We start from the raw sequence: 24,906 nt of genomic DNA, 5'->3' as shown, positions 1-24,906 counted from the left end.
TACTATAAATATATTTCTGTATAAGATTCTTGTGCATTTTATTAGTGAATAGTAGTATAAATTTCGGCAAATAAAACTAATGTGTCCATGCATACACATACTCAAATTTTTAATGGGTATCAATTATAAACTATGGTCACACTCACTATAGAGATGGCAATGAGTTGACTTATCGGCGTTTGGCGCAATGTTTGAAAATTTATTGAGATTTTTATGAAAAGAAATTTATTGGAGAAAGGAGAAATTTATTGGAGAAATATAGCACTAGCATTGTTTTTAAAGTCATTAGAAATGAAATTTGAGTTCAGATATTTGAATTTACAAAACTAAGTCAACTCTTAAGATTTCTTAAGATCCGATGCAGACGAAAATGACCAAATGCGACAGCCTTTTCGCAAAGCCTCCGTGTACATTGCCCTTCTGTTGATTGTGGAAGCTCTAATTGGTTTGCTTATTGTGGTTGTCACTGCAATTTACCATACGATATTGGCGGCATATTTGACGGATATTGAAAGTCGCCTGCTCTACGGTTATCTTTTCAGCATTTATATTTTTGGTGTCCAATTGATGGTGACATTCCTCTGTAGTATCTGCATGTGGAATCGACTCTGGATGAGGCGTTGTACGCCAAATATACGTTTACTACTAACCATCTGGCTATTTTACTCCTGCGTTATAATAACATCTGGTTTCGCCACCATGTGGAATCTTTACAGGAGCGTCGGTGTCCTTGAGAATGCCGCAGAAACATCTCTCACGCGGGGCATTGATATGTACTATACGTGTCCGGAGTGGAAATTGGCGTGGGACAGCCTGCAGCTCCATAAAGAGTGTTGTGGGGTGCATAGCTATAAGGATTGGATGTGTGCTGAGTGGATGCCCAGACCGGAAAACAACTACAGTCAAAGCCAAGCGGTGCTAGCGCCTTTTGCCTGCTGCAAACGCAGCTGTGAGAATTGTTTTGCAAGTCAGATACCAGGACCGGGTTCGGTTGATAGTTCGGAGGGGGGGCATAGCCGACAACCGTTTCCCACGCTCACCGTGGATTCAATCAATACAAACGGCTGCCTGCCTATTTTCTCATCTGCCTTGTGGAGGTTCCTTTACATACTTCTGGCCCTAGCTGCTCTTTCACTGAAGTTTCTAGTGAGTAAACGATAGTTTTAAGTGTTTATTAAAAATAAATTTTATTTCGTTTAGATCCTACTCTGCTGCTTCACCAAGTACATAATCCAACGGCAAAATGTGGGCGATGGTTGCGATAATGGCGGACTCACCGATAACGATGGTCGTCCACTCGTCATTGTGGTATGTTTCAAATGTAACGGAAATTTCTCCTTCGAACACTTCTAAATTTAATATATTATTAGAAATATCCATGCAATGTTCGATGCATTACCATTGGAGAGGAAGATCTCGCTTCTGATATGGCACCGGATATTAATTATTGCAATTGCGAGCAAAGCCTTGAGGATTCTTGTCAACATTATGAACCCTAAGTTAATGATGCGTTATATATTTTTTATTTATTTCTTTGTTGTTTTTGCTAGTAATATTTTAACAATTTAATTTGTTTCTTTTTTCCCCTCTTAATGCATGAATTTTAGATGAAAATTTATTTGACTATTTAAATAAATATTAAATAAAACGAAAACACCTTGCTAAGTGGGTTCACAATTCGTATGTTTTTATTTTTAAGAGCTGAGGTTTTATAATTAGTATGGCCGATGTCCTTTAAGTATTTAATATTCATCAATATTAAGAAACAGAGGGAAAAAGTTCACATTTAATTTCGCTGCGATGATTTTGGTGTTTTGCCTCCCATCCCTATGTTTGAAAGTGTTGAGTAACACCATTTAGTCGCATTGCGCCAGACAACATTGAAACATATCGTTAGAGCATTTTATATTCGCGCTGTGTATAAAAAAAAGCTTAATCCTTAACGATTTTAAAAATCTTAAAAGTTTTAAAATGTGAGTATATATATTTAAATCAGTGTAAAAAATAAAAGAACTGTTTTGCAGGCCGTTTGCACCAAAAGTTCCGCATATCGTTGGCGATGAAAGTGACGAAGCAGATGAAGAAAATTCGGAAGTGTTGCCAGTGTAAATTGCAATTGTGGTGTATAATTGTAAGAATTAATGGAAACCGTTTTTTTTTTGTTTAACAGAATAACTGAGGGCAACATTGCGCAAAATCCAATTGCTAACCAGCGATCTGAATCTGATTCATCTGAAACGAGTGGAGAGGACGAGACGGATGACGAGTGAGAAAATATTCTTTAGTATATAATTTATTCCCAATTTTCTGACTAAAATGATATGATAATGTTTAGTAAAACTTTGTCTCTTATAAACAACACATATTTGCAGAATTAAGTTATATAGAAATCATTGAGTAAATAATAGTTGTTTTCATTGCCTCTAGAGTGGACGAAAGTGATAGCAGCTCGAATGATTGGTCAATGGACGTTACCCATATTGCTCGTACACCGTAAGTCCTGCTGTGTCATTTATTTAAACACCATACTTATTCTATAATATTAACTAGTGAACGCCATCGGTTAGTCGAATCACCAGATATTGAAGCAAATTCTAATGATACAGACATGGAAGTCGAAGATGCTAGGAACAATGCAAACAATGAAAGCAGTGATTCGGAATCTGACACAACTTCGGCATTAAATAATCAAGTGACGGAAAAGACTTCTTTAATGGTTGATTCGCCTAAGAACATGGACCCTGGTACACCGCCAGACATTGATATGGAACAAAGTACCGGTGATTTCTCTGATAATAGTGATCAGCAGGATCAGAAAGGCACTTTGGACTCGGATTTGCAAATATCTTCAAGTAATTCTGATTCTGATGCAACCATTGGAGAAAATGCTGAATTAGAAAAGAAGAAATTACCAACATCATCGACGTCCTCGCCTATAGCCATTGGTAAACTGCTACTGCCACGCACGCGTGTCCTCTCTGCGGCCGATTACTCAACCCCACCCACCATTGCTGGCCGAGTGGCCAAAAGAGGTCGACGTGGCACTATCTTAAATCCGCCCCTGAAGAGCGAATTGGAGAATATGTTAGCCAAGCCTCTGGATGTAACAATGTACTTTCAAGAGTTATCGGCTAAATTAGTCAAATCTCGTGTAAAGCTGATGGCTTTTCTCGGACTTCGTAATAACATTGACAGTTTGGTTGAACAGGCCATGAACTAAAATGTATTGCCTTAATATAGAATGAAGGATATTAATAAAATAATTGAATTTATTTCTTTACTTATATAAACAAATCATGAAATTTTGAAAACTAACTGCAGCTATTCTTTTAACTCAGCTTGCAGATCTGTTAATTTTCTGTTCTACAAAGAAAATAAGGGTATTCCCTAAAATCCAAAATACAATATATAAATTCAATAACAATATGATTTCTTTTTAGATATTACTCTTAAAAATTAATCCACCCACAAATTGTTTAGTTCCAACATGTGATGCGGCAAACAAACTGTCAAAGTTTTCATATTATGCAGCCCTGTTTGCCAAAATGTTAACTCATATTTTGCGCCTGTTAACTAATTTGCACTTCTGTTGAATGCTTTTAAAAAAATAACTTTAAATTTTTGAGTTTGTTTCTGTTTAAAAGCAAACAATGGAGCAGCAGAACCTTTTAATCTTTGGCATTGACGAAGACAAGGAATCATCGGTGGAATTGCTACAAATTGTTGAATCTGCACTTGAAGTAAAATGTTCTAGTTAATTTTTAATTGGATCCTTTAATTGTGATTATGTTTCACCAGGGCGAAAGTGGCAACAGGACGAATGCCACCTTGAAATCTACTCTTGAACATTCTGCATCAGATGAAGATAGTGAAGATGATTCAAGCATTTCGTTTTGCAACAGTCCTCCCACGAAACCCATTAAAATGATCGTGAAGGCTGTGGTCCACCATCCTCTCGATTGGAGTCCTTCACCTAATAACCGTGATGAGTTGCTAACTGATAAGGAATCTAAGCCAAAGCATTACCGTGATAAACTGGAACAGGATGACTCCGGATTTGTGGAAGAGGAAAATAGTTTATCATAATATTTGATGCTGTAACACGGCTTCAAGAATCATAAGCCAGAAGAATGTGGTGCAAAAGATCAAATTAATTTTTATATATTGTATCCCTACACAAATAATTATTTAAATTCTGTATGATTTTATTACAAATTTTAATTATGTTGATGTATACTTTGTTAATCCATTTCTATTATTTGGCTGCTTGAAAAGTCCGAAACAGCGGCGCTGCTGGTGCTGATCAACAAACGACTGGGCATTTCGCCAATGGAAGGCACTGAGCTGGAGTCGCTTATGCTGGATAGTGAGCTAAATTCTTCGCCAGTGAAGCCAGAGTCACCATGGGTGAGTGGTATAGGAGAGGCATTAAGCTCCGCATTCGGCTGCTGCTCAGCAAGCGGTCGCTTGGCCAAGAATTCGTTGGAAATATGATGATCTGAATCGTTGGCTATACGCTTGCGTATGGATCGTCCCTCCGAATCGGGACTCCAATTATGCGGGTGGTGCACCGTCGCCTGAACTCTTATTACAATGGGACCAGAGGGTGGACTGTCACAGCTCCACTCAAAACTGCCCCGTTCTTCTACTGACAATGACCTTGAGTCCATAGCTAAGGCTGGAGCTCCTATCATGGTCGAGGAGAGGAGATCATTTGGATGGGCGGCTACCAAAAAGTCCACTTCGCTTTCCTAAAACATGGGGGGAAAAAATTAAAGGATACCTTGATCAAGAATTCCAATTAGAAGTGCAAGTTAAACCACCTTGAGAGCATGTTGAAGATCGGTGTCTTCAGATTCGCGAAGGGAGTCCACCGACATTTTCATTGCCTTGGCTAGTTGGCGCATCTCATCCAACTTCATGCCATCTTCATAGATGCCCGCATCCTTGAGAAGACCTACTAGGTAATTATATCTTGTGTTCGTTACCTCCATATTTAATTTTTCACTTGTTCCGATATTTTTTTTTGTTTATTATAACGGAACACGTTAACAGAGATATTAACATTGGGTTAACAGAGCCGTACCAATGAGCTGCCCATCTTTCAAAGTTTTTAACTTGCTATATTACCATAAATACAGGTTTTTGACTAATAAAATATGAAAGAACTAACTTCGGCTATGGTGGAGTTTATATACCTTTGCAGTACTTGATTTAGTCCTGAGATTTATTCCAATTTTACACGGTTAGTTCTACACAATTTCATAGTTTACATAGATAAAACTTAAAGAAGTCATAGAATAAACAGGAGTTATTGTTTTAGTAACGGTGTAAATAATAAACTGGCAAATATATGCCAATCCAGATTAAACTAAACAGCATTCAAAATTTACGCGTCGAAATAAATACAGTTCAAACTAGGCGCCAAAGTATGGCGTCTGGCAACGCCATATTTACCTAAATAGGGGCAAATGGGGTTAGGTAGAATACGATAGCAGTGTTGGGTAAGAGAAAAATAATAGCGGGATTTTTTTAATTAACCCGGGCATTTGAAAAGGAATTGAATTAGACAAGCGGTATTTGCCGAATTTTTAAAAGTTCGGAAATCAGGCGTGGTGAGGATTCGTGGGCAGCGAGATGTAAAAGTAAAAAAAATTACAAAAAAAAAAACAAAAATTGGAAGATAAACATGAAGACCCTTGTAGTCTGTAGCCCAATTTTTATACTTTTGCAGAGAGTTTTATAAGATGTGTCAGATGTTTGTAACGCATAGAAGAAGATTTTTTATTTATTCTTGATCAACATGAGAAGTTAAGCCGGGCAGGGTTTTAGTGGAGTCGATTTATATGAACTATAACTGTTCTATTTATCTGATCTTATTGAAATTTTGGCATATGATATTTCATCACATCCCAAATAACTGTATTTGAGTGTAATTGGGAAATTGGTTTCGTCAGTTGACGACTTTTGTTGAGCAAAAAAAGCTGTTTTTAGTGGGAAGTTACAAGAAAATGAGGTGAAAATTTACGGCAAAAAGCTACCGCGAAAAAGCAAAAAGCGAGAGGGCTAAAAACTGAGGCGAAAAAATAATAGGCATGATTAAGAGGATAAACATTTAAACATTTTAAACACGAATGATTTTAATAAATGAATAGAGGTAATATTATACATAAGTTATTAGAACTGTGTCAATAAGGAAACCGATGGTAAAATTTTATACTTTTGCTGCAAATAAAAACTAATGGCAAAAGGATATAACTTATCCATTCATAGAGAGCTGGATAAGTAAGAACTGTTGAAGAAAATGAACAAATATAATTAACTAGCAAACCCGGCGAACTCCGTTTTGCCACCAGATGGATTCGTTTCTTGTAACATTTCGTTTGGGGATTAAAAGATGAAGACAAATTATATTTTTGTTTGATATTTGAAAAGGAAAAATTTTATTTCATTTCACAACAGTAATGAATTCATTTCGATTACAAAAATGTAATTTAGTTGAACTTCTCTAATTAAAAAATGAAAGTGAATCCAAAGTAAATACTGAATACTACATTGAAGTGCTCTTTGGTAAACCACATTTTTTGTTTTTTGATCTGACGTTAACACAAACAAAGCGGATGGTTTCCCAACTCATGAACACGCAACGTATAGCTGCCCATATGAAAAACAATGATTTTCTAAATTTATCCCGCAAACACTAAGCGATTGGCCTTGCGACTTGTTAATTGTCATTGCGAACCCAGGGGGAACCGGAAATTGCAAACGTTTGAAGTCAAACGGAAGATCAGTCGGAATTCAAGCATTGATCCTCAATCACAATCAATCCTTCATTGTAGATTTCATCGGTTATTTGCATGTCGGGATTATTTGTTCGAATACGCCAGTGATGCAAGATATGTATCTTTACATATGTCGTGTTTGTATGTATTTATTCCATAACTGAATTGGTTGTGAAGGGAAACATGTGGTGATGATAATTGCGAACAGGGTTCGTATTTGGTGCGCTTTTGATAAAACAACTGAATCCGCAAGTGTTAGGTCTCCATATGGATTGTTTTCCAGCATTTGGCATGCTTCTCGATATGTTTGGCATTGGTGGCCATTCACAGTTTTCAAATGCGCAAATGATTTTGGTCCACGTACATTTACCAACCTTGTTTGCGACGTTGGAATTTCTTTGTTGATTGATTCCAAGTGTAATACTTGGGCATTTCAACGTACATCAGCGTCGCGACGCGTCGCTGCGAATGGATCTGCTTCACACACTGCAAAGAAGCTACATAGTCAATGTTGTCGATGGTGGTCTCTCAGCTCGTTGTGACGCATTATCCTCAGTAAAGTAAACTCTTTGTCCATTTTCCAAATGCACTGCTAAATGTACAATTGTGGGATATCTTTCATGAATTTTAAATGAGAATAATCGCCACATTGCTTCATTAGTACTGACGTATCTGCCCATTTGGAAGTTGCTGATTTCGTCATTCGCATTTTCCGACGCAATACCAAACACAGCCATGTCGCTGCCTTTTGTGACGTACTTGCACAAATATTCGACTGATTTGGCCGAATGACAACACTCAACATGTGCTCCGAAAAAGTGATAGCAGCGGGCAATATGGTACAATGAATTAAATTTGAATGAATTAAACTTGCTTGCCTCCGCCGGAATAACTTCTTATTTTGTAATTTGTCCTTTATTGTTCGTATAATATATTGTGGTTATATCCGTCTAATGGAATCTTGCTTTCAAACTTCAATTAAATTCAATCTTTTTCTTTTTAAATCGGCACTTAAAGAAACATCTTTAAACTGTTTTATGTGGCTCATTCGTTTCCATAAATTTCATCAAGCCTTTCTACACATATTTCAGATTTACTTATTCTGAAAAAATTTCTTTAACTACAAAATCAAATGTCAAGATGGCTTTTGGAAACGGGGAACCGTTCTTCAAAATGATCATTTGATTTGTTCTTGTTCTAAGTTTGTTCAATGCACAAACCTGCATCATGAGCCTCTTCCGACTCTAATTCTACCACTAAATTCGCATTCGGGTTTTGAGTACCGCGAGGTCTAAGTATCATTTTTTTGATAACAATAGTTTGCCAGCATTCGGCAAAGGCTTTTTTTTACTCAATTTTACCGAAACTGATTGATGTTATTACTTGCTCTTGTGCTTTGCAACTTTATTGTTTTCCGTATCTTTCAAAAAATAATTTTGAAAAGTGTCTTTGGGTTATACTTTTTAAAACAAACTAGTCAACTTGTTTTTTTTTGGTTTACATTTTGCGGCTTTTTCCTTGAGGAACTGCAGCACTTTTGTTTTATCTACAAAAATTTGCATTTTAATAACAATCAGTATTATAAGCGAACTCGTATCGGTTAGATACAATTGGATTCACCTGACCAAAAACTATTAATAAAAAGTATTTTTGAGTTATACTTTTCCAAGTGAAAGGCCGTTTAGCTGCTTTGGGCTTACATTAGTCAACATTGTTTTTTTTTGATAACATTTTGCGGCTCGACCTTCTCTCTGAGGAACCGCAGCACCTTTGTTTTATCTAAGAAAATTTCCATTTTGATAACGATACGTATTGTAGGCGAACTCAAATTGGCATCGAACTCGAATCGGTTAGATACAATTTAGTTCAGCTAACAAAAACTATTTTTAAAAGTATTTTTGTATTTTTCGATTCTTCAAAAAGAAAAAATATGTCGTCGATGTCAGCAAGATGCAAACGATAAAAATATTGTATCCGGATGGTCCAATTTGAATTTTTAAATTAGCTGAGACGTTTATATAAAAATTGAGTTCGAGCATTTTCCAGGATATTTTTAATTTTGTTTTTGGAATTTATGTTTAACTTTTTCTTTTTTGTTTTTGATGTATTAGTTGAACTGTATTTAAAACAGATCTGCATTCTTTACAATGTAGATAGCCAATTTCTAATCATCGTCTTGGGTAGTGGGAGTGAACCATTTACTATCATCCATCAAGATCCTTTGGACATCCTCCACATAAGTGCTGGCGCAGTAATATTCATTCTTCTTCTTCATTCTTATGACACCAGACTGGGTGGATGTCTTTAAGACTTCAAGCAGCTGCTGTGCTACCGTTTCACGCTTCATGGGATCCGTGGTCTGCATTTGAAAGTGAAGACAAATCCACTGAAATCTCTGTCATTATAACAAATGAGAAAAAAACTAATGATATTCCGAAAACTTCAATCAATTTCGACTGAAATGATCTATCCTGCTCCTGACATTGACTTTTCACATTTATTTATTTATTAAGAGCTAATTTACAATTTAAATTATAAGCTAGCTTTTTTTTCTTTTTTTTTGGCAATGGCAACGTAGGCCTTCAGCTCATATAGTCTAGGTTCATATGTACATATTTATATAATGTGTGTATTTTGCCATTGTCTTAAATATGAATGTACAGGTTTGTGTTTTTTAAATATTCTAGAATTTTCAGTATGTTAGGCGGTATGGGGTTTGAGAGGCATTGCAGTGGGTTAGTATTTTGGAATATTGTGTGTCTTTGTGTTTTCAAGAAGGTGCGGGTGACGAGTAAGGGCATACACTGGGGGTGCGGTCGAAATTTGATTTGTGGGTGATTTTTGTGTGACCGAGTCTAAGTCAAATAGTTCTTGACTTATTTACGTCAACTAACCAAGCAAGTTACTTAGCTTTATACACAACCAAACACCCCCAACCCGGTGGAAGTATTTTATTTGCACAAGGTGCCAGCTATGCCCCGATTCACAGCCAATGTGGTCAGGGATGAGTTGCAAGCAATCCAGGTTTAAAACATATTCAGCGGTTTCGTTGTAGATGATTGAAAAGTATAGCGCGAAGAGAAGTGACAGAAACATGAGGATAGATAAGGTGAGAAAGCTTGTTAAAAGATTGGCAAAAAACACGAAAAGGTTCGTGAAGAGAGTAGTTAGTCAGACATCTACTAAGGTGAATAGGAAAAAGTTTCTGCTCCGACGTGAGGGAACACAAAAATATAGTAAATTAGAAACCAGAGGGCCGGGGCTAACTTGGACCGCGTCAAAGTTTGTATACCCTTGCAACTTTTCTGGTAACACTTTCCTTACCTATAAGGTGGAAAAACGTTTTATCTAAAAAAGCTGTTTCCGAAACAACGGCCTACAATCTTAGCATAGCAAATAACGACGATATTGATCAAAGTCACTGTTTTCCACCGATCTTTCATATGGGAGCTATATGATATAGTTACCCGATCTTTATCAAATTCGGCACAGTCATTAACAGATATATTTAACTAACAAATGTTTAATTTGAAAGCAATCGCGTCAAAAATAACGAAGTTATTGAAAAAAGTCAATGTTTTCGACCGATTGTTCCTATGGGAGCTATATGATATAGTCACCCGATCTTGATCAAATTTGGCATAGTCGTTTATATGTATAATAAACTCATCAATATTAAATTTCACGACAATAGCTCAGAAAATAACGAAGTTATTGAGAAAAGTCACTGTTCGTGACTTTGGCGTTTGTATGGGAGCTATATGATATAGTGGTCCGATCCGGCTGAATCCGAGATATACAACCCCTGCAGTATATACAAGCCTACATGCAAAATTTGAACTCTGTAGCTCTAACGGTCTAGGAGGAGTTTGCGTTGATCCAGACGGACGGACAGACGGACGGACGGACGGACATGGCTATATGAACTCGTCTCGTCATGCTGATCAAGAATATATATACTTTGTATGGTCGGAGATGCTTCCTTCTATGCGTTGCACACTTCTGACCAAAATTAATATACCCTTTTTGCAAGGGTATAAAAATGACCACAGTTGACTATTCTATGGAGAAAAATAATGCCAAATACAAGTCTACGGTTGTAAAGTTAAGGAAGATTACAGTATCGAAAGCCTTACTAAAGTCAGTACAAATAACATCCGTTTGACACTTCTTACGGAAGCCATGGTGTACAAGGGTAGTCAATTCTAAAAGGTTGGTAAGCGACGAACGACCTTTTATGAAGCCGTGCTGACGAGGAGAAATAGTGGACTCGATAGGGGTTGAAGGGAAGACGTAATAATTTTATCAAACAGCTTAGGTATTGCTTACTTACTTAGGTAAGTTTTATTTAAAAATTCGAATGTTCGCAAAAGAACAGCCTTCCTTACGCTGTCAAAATCCGGCGCATGAGCGTGACATTTTATCGTTTGCTTGTATGACAGCTTGTATAATTATGTTATCCGACTTGGATAAAATTCGGCACTAATTTGTACATTAAGCTGACAAATAATAATTTTTTTGAAAATCGTGTCAAAAGTGACGAAATTATTGATAAAAGTCTCTGTTTTCGACCGATCGTTCCTATGCGAGCTATATGATATAGTCATCCGATTTTGATCAAATTTGGCACAGCCAATAATATATATGAAAACAACAAAAAAAATATCGAAGAAGCTAACATCGGCTATGCCGAAGTTTATATACCCTTGCAGTCCTAGGTAATAATAATTTTACATGTTTGTTTTTGGCAACTCAATTCATCAATATACAAACAAAACAATTTTACTCTCTCAGCAGTCCTTGGTAGATGAGTTTGTCTAAGTGGCCCAGTCATTTAGTCAACTGAACAACGAGGATCCGGGTTCGAATCCCAGGCTAGTGCATGGGTGTAGTTTTCGTCTAAGCCGAAGGCCTTAGTTGCCAGTGCTTGTAAAATATAGTTAGGTTGATAGTTTACAACTATATCCTACACTTTAGTAACAATAACAACAACAATTTTACTCTCTATTTTACAATTTGTTCTTCTTCTTCCCTTATTCCCAAAGCAAAGCAACGCACCCATACACATACACTTTATGTAGCGTTGCGTCTGTGTGTGTATGCATGTACTCTGTTGATGACGAAAGACGTAGTAGACAGGAAGCAGCGCTGCCGGCAGAGCTGGGAGCAGAGCCGATTATTATATTGACTGTAACTTGTGTTATATTTATCCGATCACATTCAAATTTTGGGATCTGGGGTTTTATATCACATATGTAAATTTCATAGCATACTCCGATTTTTATGAAAATGTTTCTTCTAGTTCTTCTAGAGCTATATGATATAGTGGTCCGATCCTTATGAATTTCATACTTTATTTTTCCCGGGTAATAAAAAAACTCGAAACAAAATTTCAGACCGATAGCTCTTAAGACGGCTGAGTAAAACGCATACGCACAGACGGACGGACAGACGGACATGGCTATATCGACTCAGCTTCTCATGCTGATCAAAAATATATATACTTTATGGGGTCGGAAACGTCTCCTTCTGTGCGTTACAAACATCTGACCAATTTTATAATACCCTCTGCAAGGGTTTAAACAAATATATATATTTATATACAAAATATAACGAAGTTATTGAGAAAAGTCATTATTTGATATAGTGGTTCGATCTGGCTAAACCTGACCTGTGCAGTATATACAAGCACACATATGGACATGCAAATTTTCGACTCTGTAGGTCTTACGGTCTAGGACCAGACGGACTGACGGACGAACAAGGCTATATAAACTCGTCTCGTGGTGCTGATCAAGAATATATTTTATATTCTATGCGTAGCACACATCTGACCAATATTAATATATAATTTTGCAAGGATAGTATTAGCTTTCACTTTTCGACTAGTTTTTCAGTTTAGATAATGTCTTAACTCTTCTTTTTACACAACATACGGCTTTACTTTCTTTTTGATTTATTAAAGTTCAAAGACTTCTTCGCACGGATTAAGTTTATTCAATAAAAAACATAGCGGAAAATAAACACAATGAAAAAAAGAACAAAACCAACAAAAAAATTATCTTCGTTTCTTAGATGAAATTTTTCGCTATTCACATTACGGATTAAGATGAAGTTCAATTGTATTCACAATCACTCAACCTCAAATGAATTTGGTTTTATTGATATATGTATATGCAGCGTTCGCATCGTCTCACGAAATGGCAATATGGGATTCGTATTTATTTTAGCACTGTAGCATTTCATCCGAACCGCCGCAGGAATCAATTTAGTTTAAATTGGACAAAAATTAATTGGTAATATCTTCTTCCACGACATTCCCTCGAAAGATAGGCAATTACATACGTAGCTTTACCGGGACCACTTTCAACTTTACCCAATTTGTATGGTAAAATATGATCCGCTACGATCATTTCAAGCTCATTTCTTTCTAAGAAGAGCTCAGCAGAAATATTTGAAAGCCACAAAAACAAAAAGTTCGATCCCCCTTCGACTGCGCCTTTTGGCTGACCAAGGTAGAAGTTTTACGGGTGCAAAAGTTGACCTGATTGATGAAATGACTAATTGTTACTTCTGTTGAACAAATATTCTCCTCATCATCATAAACGAGACCCACCAGAAGGATTCCAGTATCAACCATGATGAATACTACGACGAAAAAGTTCAAAATGTGAATGTCGTTTTTGATGCCTCGGGGAAAAAAAACGATGTAAAAGTACCATAACACCTTCAATTCCGGTCGGGCATTCGACTATAGTAAATGAAAAACCAATTGGCAACAGTTTTTTCAAAGGAAAAATTTGTTGTGGCTTAAATATTCTCAAAAAGGTAACTTTACAAAATGCAGCTAATTTCTTTAGACTGGTTTGAACACGTGAAGTGTAATTTGTCCCATTGCAAAGCACTTTTTGATCAAGACAAAGTCTTTTTCAGAATTTTTAGAACAACAATTTTTCGAGCACAGTAAGAAAACATAACATGTGGCATCAAAAAGATACAAATGGCCAATTGCCAAAATTAAAAAAAAAAATTCGAGGTTCAATCAAAGTAATTTTGAAGAGAAAAGCATCAGACTGCTTATGACCAAGCAGTGGAGAAGTGGACCAAAAAGGAAATGACACATTTTCGTCCTTGTCAATAGGTGACCGTCCATCTTTTGTCGCCTTTTCGGATGGAAACAACCTAACGAAAATGGTGAAAAATACGACCAAAAAGAAAAAACGATGTTCTACGGATTTATTTGCGCTGATCACATTAAAAGTAAAATGGAAGACAATTCAGCCAAAAGGGGAACTCTTGTTTTGCTATTGCGAGAAGTCAGAGAAGCACTCGTCCGCTTCAAGGACGTCATTAAAATTGCTCCCAAATTTAATTTCTTGCCGAAGCATCAAGGTGATACTCTTGGGTACAATGCGTATTACTGCCCCGAAAAGGATGGAAGCGTCTATTAATATTGGAGGTATTTAAAGTCTCAAATAACTATACGCATCTAAAGAATGCCCCAGATATTTAATGGTTTTCCTTCTTCAAACTTGTCGTCTTCAGCTCCCATCGAGCAATTAATGTACGAGACGAAAAGGAAAAACTTAACTGATGGCCTTATAAGGGCACTGGTTTGTAGGGTTGCAAATCCACCGATTGGGACTATCGATGGTAAATATTTACTTAAGCTACTCGAGATTTCAGTATTGAAAAGTGAAAAAATCGGCTTAAGCTAGATTTCAGTGTTGGCTAATGCAATTTTTTAATTTGGCGCGTTGTGTGGCAGCCAAATATTTTACTCTGATTTATTCAATTATGGAATATTCGACTGCTCTGGCTGCCGAATATTGTATTCTGAACTATATTTGTTCTCTAAAATCAAGAAATAATGTAAACTCAACAATATTTTCGTTTGTCGAGAATAGTGCGAACAAAAGTTTCAAAAAGCCCGCGTGTTCGAGTATCCGAAATTTGGCATCTGGCAACACTATCCCAAAATTTGACAGCTTCTTTTAGCCGGAATTAGCTACTTTTAGCTATAGTCCCGCTAAAAACATAATTTTTCTTTTGTTAATTACACAAAAACTACATAACAAATCGCCAAGGCGCACCTGAGGTCGTGGTTGTGGAATTTTTGGTACCAAATTTATGTAGTTTAAACGGGTTTTGGGCCCGAGTAACTTAAGTAAATATTTACCAAAAATGCTCTACGCTATCGATAGTCGATAGACTATCGCTGGAAGGTAAATATTCGATATATCGATTGTGCCATCAATAGTCTCGCCAGCTCGAATAAATACTACATCAAGACTTTAAAGTGCTTCATTACTTGCTTGCCTCCGCCGGGATAACTTCTTATTTTGTAATTTGTCCTTTATTGTTGTGGTTATATCCGTGGTGGCTTTATCCGTCTAATGGATTCTTGATATAACTTCAATTAAATTAAACTTTTTTCTTTTTAAATCGCCACTTAAAGAAACATCTTTAAACTGTTTTATGTGGCTCATTCGCTTCCATAAACTGCATCAAGCCTTTCTACATACATTTCAGATTTACTTATTCTGAAAAAATTTCTTTAACTACAAAATAAAATGTTGTCAAGATGGCATTTGGAAACGGGGAACTGTTCTTCAAAGTGATCATTTGATTTGTTCTTGTTTTAAGTTTGTTCAATGCACAAACCTGCATCATGAACCTCTTCTGATTCTAATTTTACCACTAAATTCGCATTCTGGTTTTGAATACCGCGGGATCTAAGTATCATTTTTTTGATAACAATAGTGTGCCAGCACTCGGCAAAGGCTTTTTTTGACTCAATTTTACCGAAACTGATTGATGTTATTACTTGCTCTTGTGCTTTGCTACTTTATTGTTTTCCGTATCTTTCAAAAAATAATTTTGAAAAGTGTCTTTGGGTTATACTTTATCAAACAAACTAGTCAACTTGTTTTTTTTTTTGTTTACATTTTGCGGCCTTTTCCCTGAGGAACTGCAGCACTTTTGTTTTATCTAAGAAAATTTCCATTTTGATAACGATACGTATTGTAGGCGAACTCAAATTGCCATCGGACTCGAATCGGTTAGATACAATTTAGTTCAGCTAACAAAAACTATTTTTAAAAGTATTTTTGTATTTTTCGATTCTTCAAAAAGAAAAAATATGTCGTCGATGTCAGCAAGATGCAAACGATAAAAATATTGTATCCGGATGGTCCAATTTGAATTTTTAAATTAGCTGAGACGTTTATATAAAAATTGAGTTCGAGCATTTTCCAGGATATTTTTAATTTTGTTTTTGGGATTTATGTTTAACTTTTTTTGTTTTTGATCTTTTAGTTGAACTGTATTTAAAACAGATCTGCATTCTTTACAATGTAGATAGCCAATTTCTAATCATCGTCTTGGATAGTGGGAGTGAACCATTTACTTTCATCCATCAGGATCCTTTGGACATCTTCCACATGGGTGCTGGCGCCGTAATATTCATTCTTCTTCTGTATGACACCAGACTGGGTGGAGGTTTTCAATACTTCATACAGTTGAACTATATTTATTAACAGATCTTCTTTCATTACAATTTGCATAGCCAATTTTTAATCATCGTCTTGGGTAGTGGGAGTGAACCATTTACTTTCATCCATCAGGATCCTTTGGACATCTTCCACATGGGTGCTGGCGCCGTAATATTCATTCTTCTTCTGTATGACACCAGACTGGGTGGAGGTTTTCAATACTTCATACAGTTGAACTATATTTATTAACAGATCTTCTTTCATTACAATTTGCATAGCCAATTTTTAATCATCGTCTTGGGTAGTGGGAGTGAACCATTTACTTTCATCCATCAGGATCCTTTGGACATTTTCCACATGGGTGCTGGCGCAGTAATATTCATTCTTCTTCTGTATGACACCAGACTGGGTGGAGGTTTTCAATACTTCATACAGTTGAACTATATTTATTAACAGATCTTCTTTCTTTACAATTTGCATAGCCAATTTTTAATCATCGTCTTGGGTAGTGGGAGTGAACCATTTACTATCATCCATCAAGATCCTTTGGACATCCTCCACATAAGTGCTGGCGCAGTAATATTCATTCTTCTTCTTCATTCTTATGACACCAGACTGGGTGGATGTCTTTAAGACTTCAAGCAGCTGCTGTGCTACCGTTTCACGCTTCTTGGGATCCGTGGTCTGCATTTGAAAGTGCAGACAAATCCACTGAAATCTCTGTCATTATAACAAATGAGAAGAAAAATAATGATATTCCGAAAACTTCAAAAAATTTCGGAAATCAGAAAATGATTCGTATTGGCCTGAATTTCGACTGAAATGAGACTAAAAATCTATCCTGCTCCTGACATTGACTTTTTACATTTATTTATTTATTAAGAGCTAATTTACAATTAAAATTATAAGCTAGCATTTTTTTCTTATATATCTTATATTTCTTATATGAGCCTTCAGCTCATATAGTCTAGGTTCATATGTATGTCGAATATCCATTATTGTTCTTAGTATTTTCCATTTTCTTTACTTTGAATACTTTCTACTGTTCACTCTCATTTTGTATTAATAAACTGTTAGCGCAGCGAGTTTAGGTGTTATTCCGGCACGTCTGATTTTTCGACTGCTTATGCCGACTCCAATGACTTAACACCAAACCTCACTCGACAACATTTCTAATGTTGTCACGCTGCCAGGCTTATCAACATATATCTAGCAACAATGCTTCTGCAAAGGCAACATCTCAAATCTGCCGAGTCATCCTGCAATCTCAACATACCAATTGTCAACTCGAAAATAACCCATAACTGTTATTTTGAAAAAAAAATAAAATAAAAATCATTTGTAATTTACATAAAAAAAAAAAAATTATAAAAATCATTTAATGATTTTTATTTTTCTTTTTTTAAAAAATAAAAATTATTGCTGACTCAATTTGAATTACACAGGCCGACATGATTTTTGGTGACGTTAACCTGAGAGGAGTTTTTAACAAATTCGGATACGCTGATTCTGGCTGCATACTCAGTTTTTGTTCATCACGTCCAAATTTTGTGAAATTAAGGGATCTGGGGTTGGAAAATAGGCACCCAAGAGTATACTATATAAAGTTTAAAATTGTTTTTCTACATTTTTAACGAATTGTAGAATTTCTCGTTTAAGAAAAATAGCTGTTGTTTGCCAACATTACTTATAAACAATTTGTTAGATGCATAAAATTGCAATAATTCTTTAAAATTAACAAGTTGCAAATTCTTTAAATCCCTATAGCAAACTTTTTGGTTCGAATTTTACTAATTTTCGAACCATATTCAAAGTGTATGATTTTGATTTTGTGTAAATTGCGTTTAAATCATACCTAATACATATATTAATAGGTTAAAATAATAACGTTTTGAGTATAATAACTTGTTTATATTATACTAGAAAATATTGAAAATAAGGCCATTATGTATAAGTCCATCGCATTTTTTTCGAAATCCTGACGTGATGGGCAAAACATAAGTACAGGGCCGTGATTGGCACCCCCAAATCACTATAAAAACCCATTGAACTTACAACACTTTTTCGTGACCTCGAAAATGTCGGCCTGTGTTATTAATAGTTTTTCTTTTTTGCAAAAATACACATTCAATCTGAAAAAATTTTTAAAATTTCTAATTCCAACTTCAATTGTTTGATAATAATCCTATTAATAATTCAAATTGAGTCAGCAATGATTTTTACTTAAAAATAAAAATTATTAAATTTATATTTTTATAATTTTTTTTTTTTATATAAATCACAAATGATTTTTTTTTTTTCAATAATAACAGTTATGGGTTGAGGGAAAAAATAAAAATCAAAAATAAATATTATTCTTGAGTTTTATTTTAAAGAAGAGAATAGTGCGAACAAAAGTTTCAAAAAGCCCGCGTGTTCGAGTATCCGAAATTTGGCATCTGGCAACACTATCCCAAAATTTGACAGCTTCTTTTAGCCGGAATTAGCTACTTTTAGCTATAGTCCCGCTAAAAACATAATTTTTCTTTTGTTAATTACACAAAAACTACATAACAAATCGCCAAGGCGCACCTGAGGTCGTGGTTGTGGAATTTTTGGTACCAAATTTATGTAGTTTAAACGGGTTTTGGGCACTCGGGCCCAAATATTTACTTAAGTAAATATTTACCAAAAATGCTCTACGCTATCGATAGTCGATAGACTATCGCTGGAAGGTAAATATTCGATATATCGATTGTGCCATCAATAGTCTCGCCAGCTCGAATAAATACTACATCAAGACTTTAAAGTGCTTCATTACTTGCTTGCCTCCGCCGGGATAACTACCTATTTTGTAAATTGTCCTTTATTGTTGTGGTTATATCCGTGGTGGTTATATACGTCTAATGGATTCTTGATATAACTTCAATTAAATTAAATTTTTTTCTTTTTAAATCTTCACTTAAAGAAACAACTTTGAAGTGTTTTATGTGGCTCATTCGCTTCCATAAACTGCATCAAGCCTTTCTACATACATTTCAGATTTACTTATTCTGAAAAAATTTCTTTAACTACAAAATAAAATGTTGTCAAGATGGCATTTGGAAACGGGGAACTGTTCTTCAAAGTGATCATTTGATTTGTTCTTGTTTTAAGTTTGTTCAATGCACAAACCTGCATCATGAACCTCTTCTGATTCTAATTTTACCACTAAATTCGCATTCTGGTTTTGAATACCGCGGGATCTAAGTATCATTTTTTTGATAACAATAGTGTGCCAGCACTCGGCAAAGGCTTTTTTTGACTCAATTTTACCGAAACTGATTGATGTTATTACTTGCTCTTGTGCTTTGCTACTTTATTGTTATCCGTATCTTTCAAAAAATAATTTTGAAAAGTGTCTTTGGGTTATACTTTATCAAACAAACTAGTCAACTTGTTTTTTTTTTGTAACATTTTGCGGCTCGACCTTCTCTTTGAGGAACTGCAGCACCTTTGTTTTATCTAAGAAAATTTCCATTTTGATAACGATACGTATTGTAGGCGAACTCAAATTGGCATCGGACTCGAATCGGTTAGATACAATTTAGTTCAGCTAACAAAAACTATTTTTAAAAGTATTTTTGTATTTTTCGATTCTTCAAAAAGAAAAAATATGTCGTCGATGTCAGCAAGATGCAAACGATAAAAATATTGTATCCGGATGGTCCAATTTGAATTTTTAAATTAGCTGAGACGTTTATATAAAAATTGAGTTCGAGCATTTTCCAGGATATTTTTAATTTTGTTTTTGGGATTTATGTTTAACTTTTTCTTTTTTGTTTTTGATGTATTAGTTGAACTGTATTTAAAACAGATCTGCATTCTTTACAATGTAGATAGCCAATTTCTAATCATCGTCTTGGGTAGTGGGAGTGAATAATTTACTTTCATCCATCAGGATCCTTTGGACATCCTCCACATAAGTGCTGGCGCAGTAATATTCATACTTCTTCTTCATTATTTTAACACCAGACTGGGTGGAGGTCTTCAAGACTTCAAGCAGCTGCTGTGCTACCGTTTCACGCTTCATGGGATCCGTGGTCTGCATTTGAAAGTGAAGACAAATCCACTGAAATCTCTGCCATTATAACAAATGAGAAGAAAAATAATAATATTCCGAAAACTATCAAAAAATTTCGGAAATCAGAAAATGATTCGTATTGGCCTGAATTTCGACTGAAATGAGACTAAAAATCTATCCTGCTCCTGACATTGACTTTTTACATTTATTTATTTATTAAGAGCTAATTTACAATTAAAATTATAAGCTAGCTTTTTTTTCTTATATATCTTATATTTCTTATTTGAGCCTTCAGTTCATATAGTCTAGGTTCATATGTATGTCGAATATCCATTATTGTTCTTAGTATTTTCCATTTTCTTTACTTTGAATACTTTCTACTGTTCACTCTAATTTTGTATTAATAAACTGTTAGCGCAGCGAGTTTAGGTGTTATTCCGGCACGTCTGATTTTTCGACTGCTTATGCCGACTCCAATGACTTAACACCAAACCTCACTCGACAACATTTCTAATGTTGTCACGCTGCCAGGCTTATCAACATATATCTAGCAACAATGCTTCTGCAAAGGCAACATCTCAAATCTGCCGAGTCATCCTGCAATCTCAACATACCAATTGTCAACTCGAAAATAACCCATAACTGTTATTTTGAAAAAAAAATAAAATAAAAATCATTTGTAATTTACATAAAAAAAAAAAAAATTATAAAAATCATTTAATGATTTTTATTTTTCTTTTTTTAAAAAATAAAAATTATTGCTGACTCAATTTGAATTACACAGGCCGACATGATTTTTGGTGACGTTAACCTGAGAGGAGTTTTTAACAAATTCGGATACGCTGATTCTGGCTGCATACTCAGTTTTTGTTCATCACGTCCAAATTTTGTGAAATTAAGGGATCTGGGGTTGGAAAATAGGCACCCAAGAGTATACTATATAAAGTTTAAAATTGTTTTTCTACATTTTTAACGAATTGTAGAATTTCTCGTTTAAGAAAAATAGCTGTTGTTTGCCAACATTACTTATAAACAATTTGTTAGATGCATAAAATTGCAATAATTCTTTAAAATTAACAAGTTGCAAATTCTTTAAATCCCTATAGCAAACTTTTTGGTTCGAATTTTACTAATTTTCGAACCATATTCAAAGTGTATGATTTTGATTTTGTGTAAATTGCGTTTAAATCATACCTAATACATATATTAATAGGTTGAAATAATAACGTTTTGAGTATAATAACTTGTTTATATTATACTAGAAAATATTGAAAATAAGGCCATTATGTATAAGTCCATCGCATTTTTTTCGAAATCCTGACGTGATGGGCAAAACATAAGTACAGGGCCGTGATTGGCACCCCCAAATCACTATAAAAAACCTATTGAACTTACAACACTTTTTCGTGACCTCGAAAATGTCGGCCTGTGTTATTAATAGTTTTTTTTTTTGCAAAAATACACATTCAATCTGAAAAAATTTTTAAAATTTCTAATTCCAACTTCAATTGTTTGATAATAATCCTATTAATAATTCAAATTGAGTCAGCATTGATTTTTACTTAAAAATAAAAATTATTAAATTTATATTTTTATAATTTTTTTTTTTTATATAAATCACAAATGATTTTTTTTTTTCAATAATAACAGTTATGGGTTGAGGGAAAAAATAAAAATCAAAAATAAATATTATTCTTGAGTTTTATTTTAAAGAAGACAATAGTGCGATCAAAAGTTTCAAAAAGCCCGCGTGTTCGAGTATCCGAAATTTGGCATCTGGCAACACTATCCCAAAATTTGACAGCTTCTTTTAGCCGGAATTAGCTACTTTTAGCTATAGTCCCGCTAAAAACATAATTTTTCTTTTGTTAATTACACAAAAACTACATAACAAATCGCCAAGGCGCACCTGAGGTCGTGGTTGTGGAATTTTTCGTACCAAATTTATGTAGTTTAAACGGGTTTTGGGCCCGAGTAACTTAAGTAAATATTTACCAAAAATGCTCTACGCTATCGATAGTCGATAGACTATCGCTGGAAGGTAAATATTCGATATATCGATTGTGCCATCAATAGTCTCGCCAGCTCGAATAAATACTACATCAAGACTTTAAAGTGCTTCATTACTTGCTTGCCTCCGCCGGGATAACTACCTATTTTGTAAATTGTCCTTTATTGTTGTGGTTATATCCGTGGTGGTTATATACGTCTAATGGATTCTTGATATAACTTCAATTAAATTAAATTTTTTTCTTTTTAAATCTTCACTTAAAGAAACAACTTTGAAGTGTTTTATGTGGCTCATTCGCTTCCATAAACTGCATCAAGCCTTTCTACATACATTTCAGATTTACTTATTCTGAAAAAATTTCTTTAACTACAAAATAAAATGTTGTCAAGATGGCATTTGGAAACGGGGAACTGTTCTTCAAAGTGATCATTTGATTTGTTCTTGTTTTAAGTTTGTTCAATGCACAAACCTGCATCATGAACCTCTTCTGATTCTAATTTTACCACTAAATTCGCATTCTGGTTTTGAATACCGCGGGATCTAAGTATCATTTTTTTGATAACAATAGTGTGCCAGCACTCGGCAAAGGCTTTTTTTGACTCAATTTTACCGAAACTGATTGATGTTATTACTTGCTCTTGTGCTTTGCTACTTTATTGTTTTCCGTATCTTTAAAAAAATAATTTTGAAAAGTGTCTTTGGGTTATACTTTTTAAAACAAACTAGTCAACTTGTTTTTTTTTTTGTTTACATTTTGCGGCCTTTTCCCTGAGGAACTGCAGCACTTTTGTTTTATCTAAGAAAATTTCCATTTTGATAACGATACGTATTGTAGGCGAACTCAAATTGCCATCGGACTCGAATCGGTTAGATACAATTTAGTTCAGCTAACAAAAACTATTTTTAAAAGTATTTTTGTATTTTTCGATTCTTCAAAAAGAAAAAATATGTCGTCGATGTCAGCAAGATGCAAACGATAAAAATATTGTATCCGGATGGTCCAATTTGAATTTTTAAATTAGCTGAGACGTTTATATAAAAATTGAGTTCGAGCATTTTCCAGGATATTTTTAATTTTGTTTTTGGGATTTATGTTTAACTTTTTTTGTTTTTGATCTTTTAGTTGAACTGTATTTAAAACAGATCTGCATTCTTTACAATGTAGATAGCCAATTTCTAATCATCGTCTTGGATAGTGGGAGTGAACCATTTACTTTCATCCATCAGGATCCTTTGGACATGCTCCACATAAGTGCTGGCGCAGTAATATTCATACTTCTTCTTCATTATTTGAACACCAGACTGGGTGGAGGTCTTCAAGACTTCAAGCAGCTGCTGTGCTACCGTTTCACGCTTCATGGGATCCGTGGTCTGCATTTGAAAGTGAAGACAAATCTACTGAAATCTCTGCCATTATAACAAATGAGAAGAAAAATAATAATATTCCGAAAACTTCAAAAAATTTCGGAAATCAGAAAATGATTCGTATTGGCCTGAATTTCGACTGAAATGAGACTAAAAATCTATCCTGCTCCTGACATTGACTTTTTACATTTATTTATTTATTAAGAGCTAATTTACAATTAAAATTATAAGCTAGCTTTTTTTTCTTATATATCTTATATTTCTTATTTGAGCCTTCAGCTCATATAGTCTAGGTTCATATGTATGTCGAATATCCATTATTGTTCTTAGTATTTTCCATTTTCTTTACTTTGAATACTTTCTACTGTTCACTCTAATTTTGTATTAATAAACTGTTAGCGCAGCGAGTTTAGGTGTTATTCCGGCACGTCTGATTTTTCGACTGCTTATGCCGACTCCAATGACTTAACACCAAACCTCACTCGACAACATTTCTAATGTTGTTACGCTGCCAGGCTTATCAACATATATCTAGCAACAATGCTTCTGCAAAGGCAACATCTCAAATCTGCCGAGTCATCCTGCAATCTCAACATACCAATTGTCAACTCGAAAATAACCCATAACTGTTATTTTGAAAAAAAAAATAAAATAAAAATCATTTGTAATTTACATAAAAAAAAAAAAATTATAAAAATCATTTAATGAAGGGATCTGGGGTTGGAAAATAGGCACCCAAGAGTATACTATATAAAGTTTAAAATTGTTTTTCTACATTTTTAACGAATTGTAGACTTTCTCGTTTAAGAAAAATAGCTGTTGTTTGCCAACATTACTTATAAACAATTTGTTAGATGCATAAAATTGCAATAATTCTTTAAAATTAACAAGTTGCAAATTCTTTAAATCCCTATAGCAAACTTTTTGGTTCGAATTTTACTAATTTTCGAACCATATTCAAAGTGTATGATTTTGATTTTGTGTAAATTGCGTTTAAATCATACCTAATACATATATTAATAGGTTGAAATAATAACGTTTTGAGTATAATAACTTGTTTATATTATACTAGAAAATATTGAAAATAAGGCCATTATGTACAGTGGCGGTCACGTATTTAAAACGTTTTTTTTTTTTTTTTTTAGTTCCAATTTTCTCGGCTCCTAAATAACTTATTCGAATAATTTTTTCTGTAATTTGTTGGTTATTGTG

The 24,906-nt window shown here is 34.6% G+C and overlaps 4 protein-coding genes across 5 annotated transcripts; 3 read left to right on the top strand and 1 right to left on the bottom strand.

Annotated features, from left to right (window-relative positions):
- The first annotated feature begins 270 nt into the window (after positions 1-270).
- On the top strand, positions 271-1,544 carry LOC6644280. Its single transcript, XM_002066524.3, has 3 exons — positions 271-1,146; positions 1,201-1,308; positions 1,371-1,544. The coding sequence occupies exons 1-3, from the start codon at positions 379-381 to the stop codon at positions 1,497-1,499; spliced, it is 1,005 nt and encodes a 334-aa protein (XP_002066560.1). The 5' UTR covers positions 271-378; the 3' UTR covers positions 1,500-1,544.
- Positions 1,545-1,860: 316 nt separating this feature from the next.
- On the top strand, positions 1,861-3,280 carry LOC6644279 (dentin sialophosphoprotein). Of its 2 annotated transcripts, XM_002066523.3 has the most exons (5): positions 1,861-1,973; positions 2,025-2,105; positions 2,171-2,266; positions 2,428-2,493; positions 2,551-3,280. In XM_002066523.3, coding segments are annotated over exons 1-5 (915 nt in total). In that variant the 5' UTR covers positions 1,861-1,971; the 3' UTR covers positions 3,221-3,280. The 2 variants fall into 2 exon arrangements, with proteins under 2 accessions (XP_002066559.2, XP_046866756.1); XM_047010800.1 differs by lacking the exons at positions 1,861-1,973; positions 2,025-2,105 and having other exon boundaries at positions 2,221-2,266; positions 2,409-2,493.
- A 264-nt stretch (positions 3,281-3,544) lies between these two features.
- Positions 3,545-4,192, top strand: LOC111518829. Its single transcript, XM_023176731.2, has 2 exons — positions 3,545-3,740; positions 3,799-4,192. The coding sequence occupies exons 1-2, from the start codon at positions 3,651-3,653 to the stop codon at positions 4,084-4,086; spliced, it is 378 nt and encodes a 125-aa protein (XP_023032499.1). The 5' UTR covers positions 3,545-3,650; the 3' UTR covers positions 4,087-4,192.
- On the bottom strand, positions 4,188-5,042 carry LOC6644312. The gene is made up of 2 exons (XM_002066521.3): positions 4,824-5,042; positions 4,188-4,751 (listed from the first exon to the last, which is right to left on the bottom strand). The coding sequence occupies exons 1-2, from the start codon at positions 4,992-4,994 to the stop codon at positions 4,242-4,244; spliced, it is 681 nt and encodes a 226-aa protein (XP_002066557.1). The 5' UTR covers positions 4,995-5,042; the 3' UTR covers positions 4,188-4,241.
- Between the last annotated feature and the right edge of the window lie 19,864 nt (positions 5,043-24,906).

The sequence above is a fragment of the Drosophila willistoni genome (genome assembly GCF_018902025.1).
Source record: "Drosophila willistoni isolate 14030-0811.24 chromosome 2R unlocalized genomic scaffold, UCI_dwil_1.1 Seg167, whole genome shotgun sequence".
NCBI classification, from domain to species: Eukaryota; Metazoa; Arthropoda; class Insecta; order Diptera; family Drosophilidae; genus Drosophila; species Drosophila willistoni.
The sequence above is the reverse complement of the archived record's forward strand: the minus strand, read 5'-3'. Positions and strand labels throughout refer to the sequence as shown.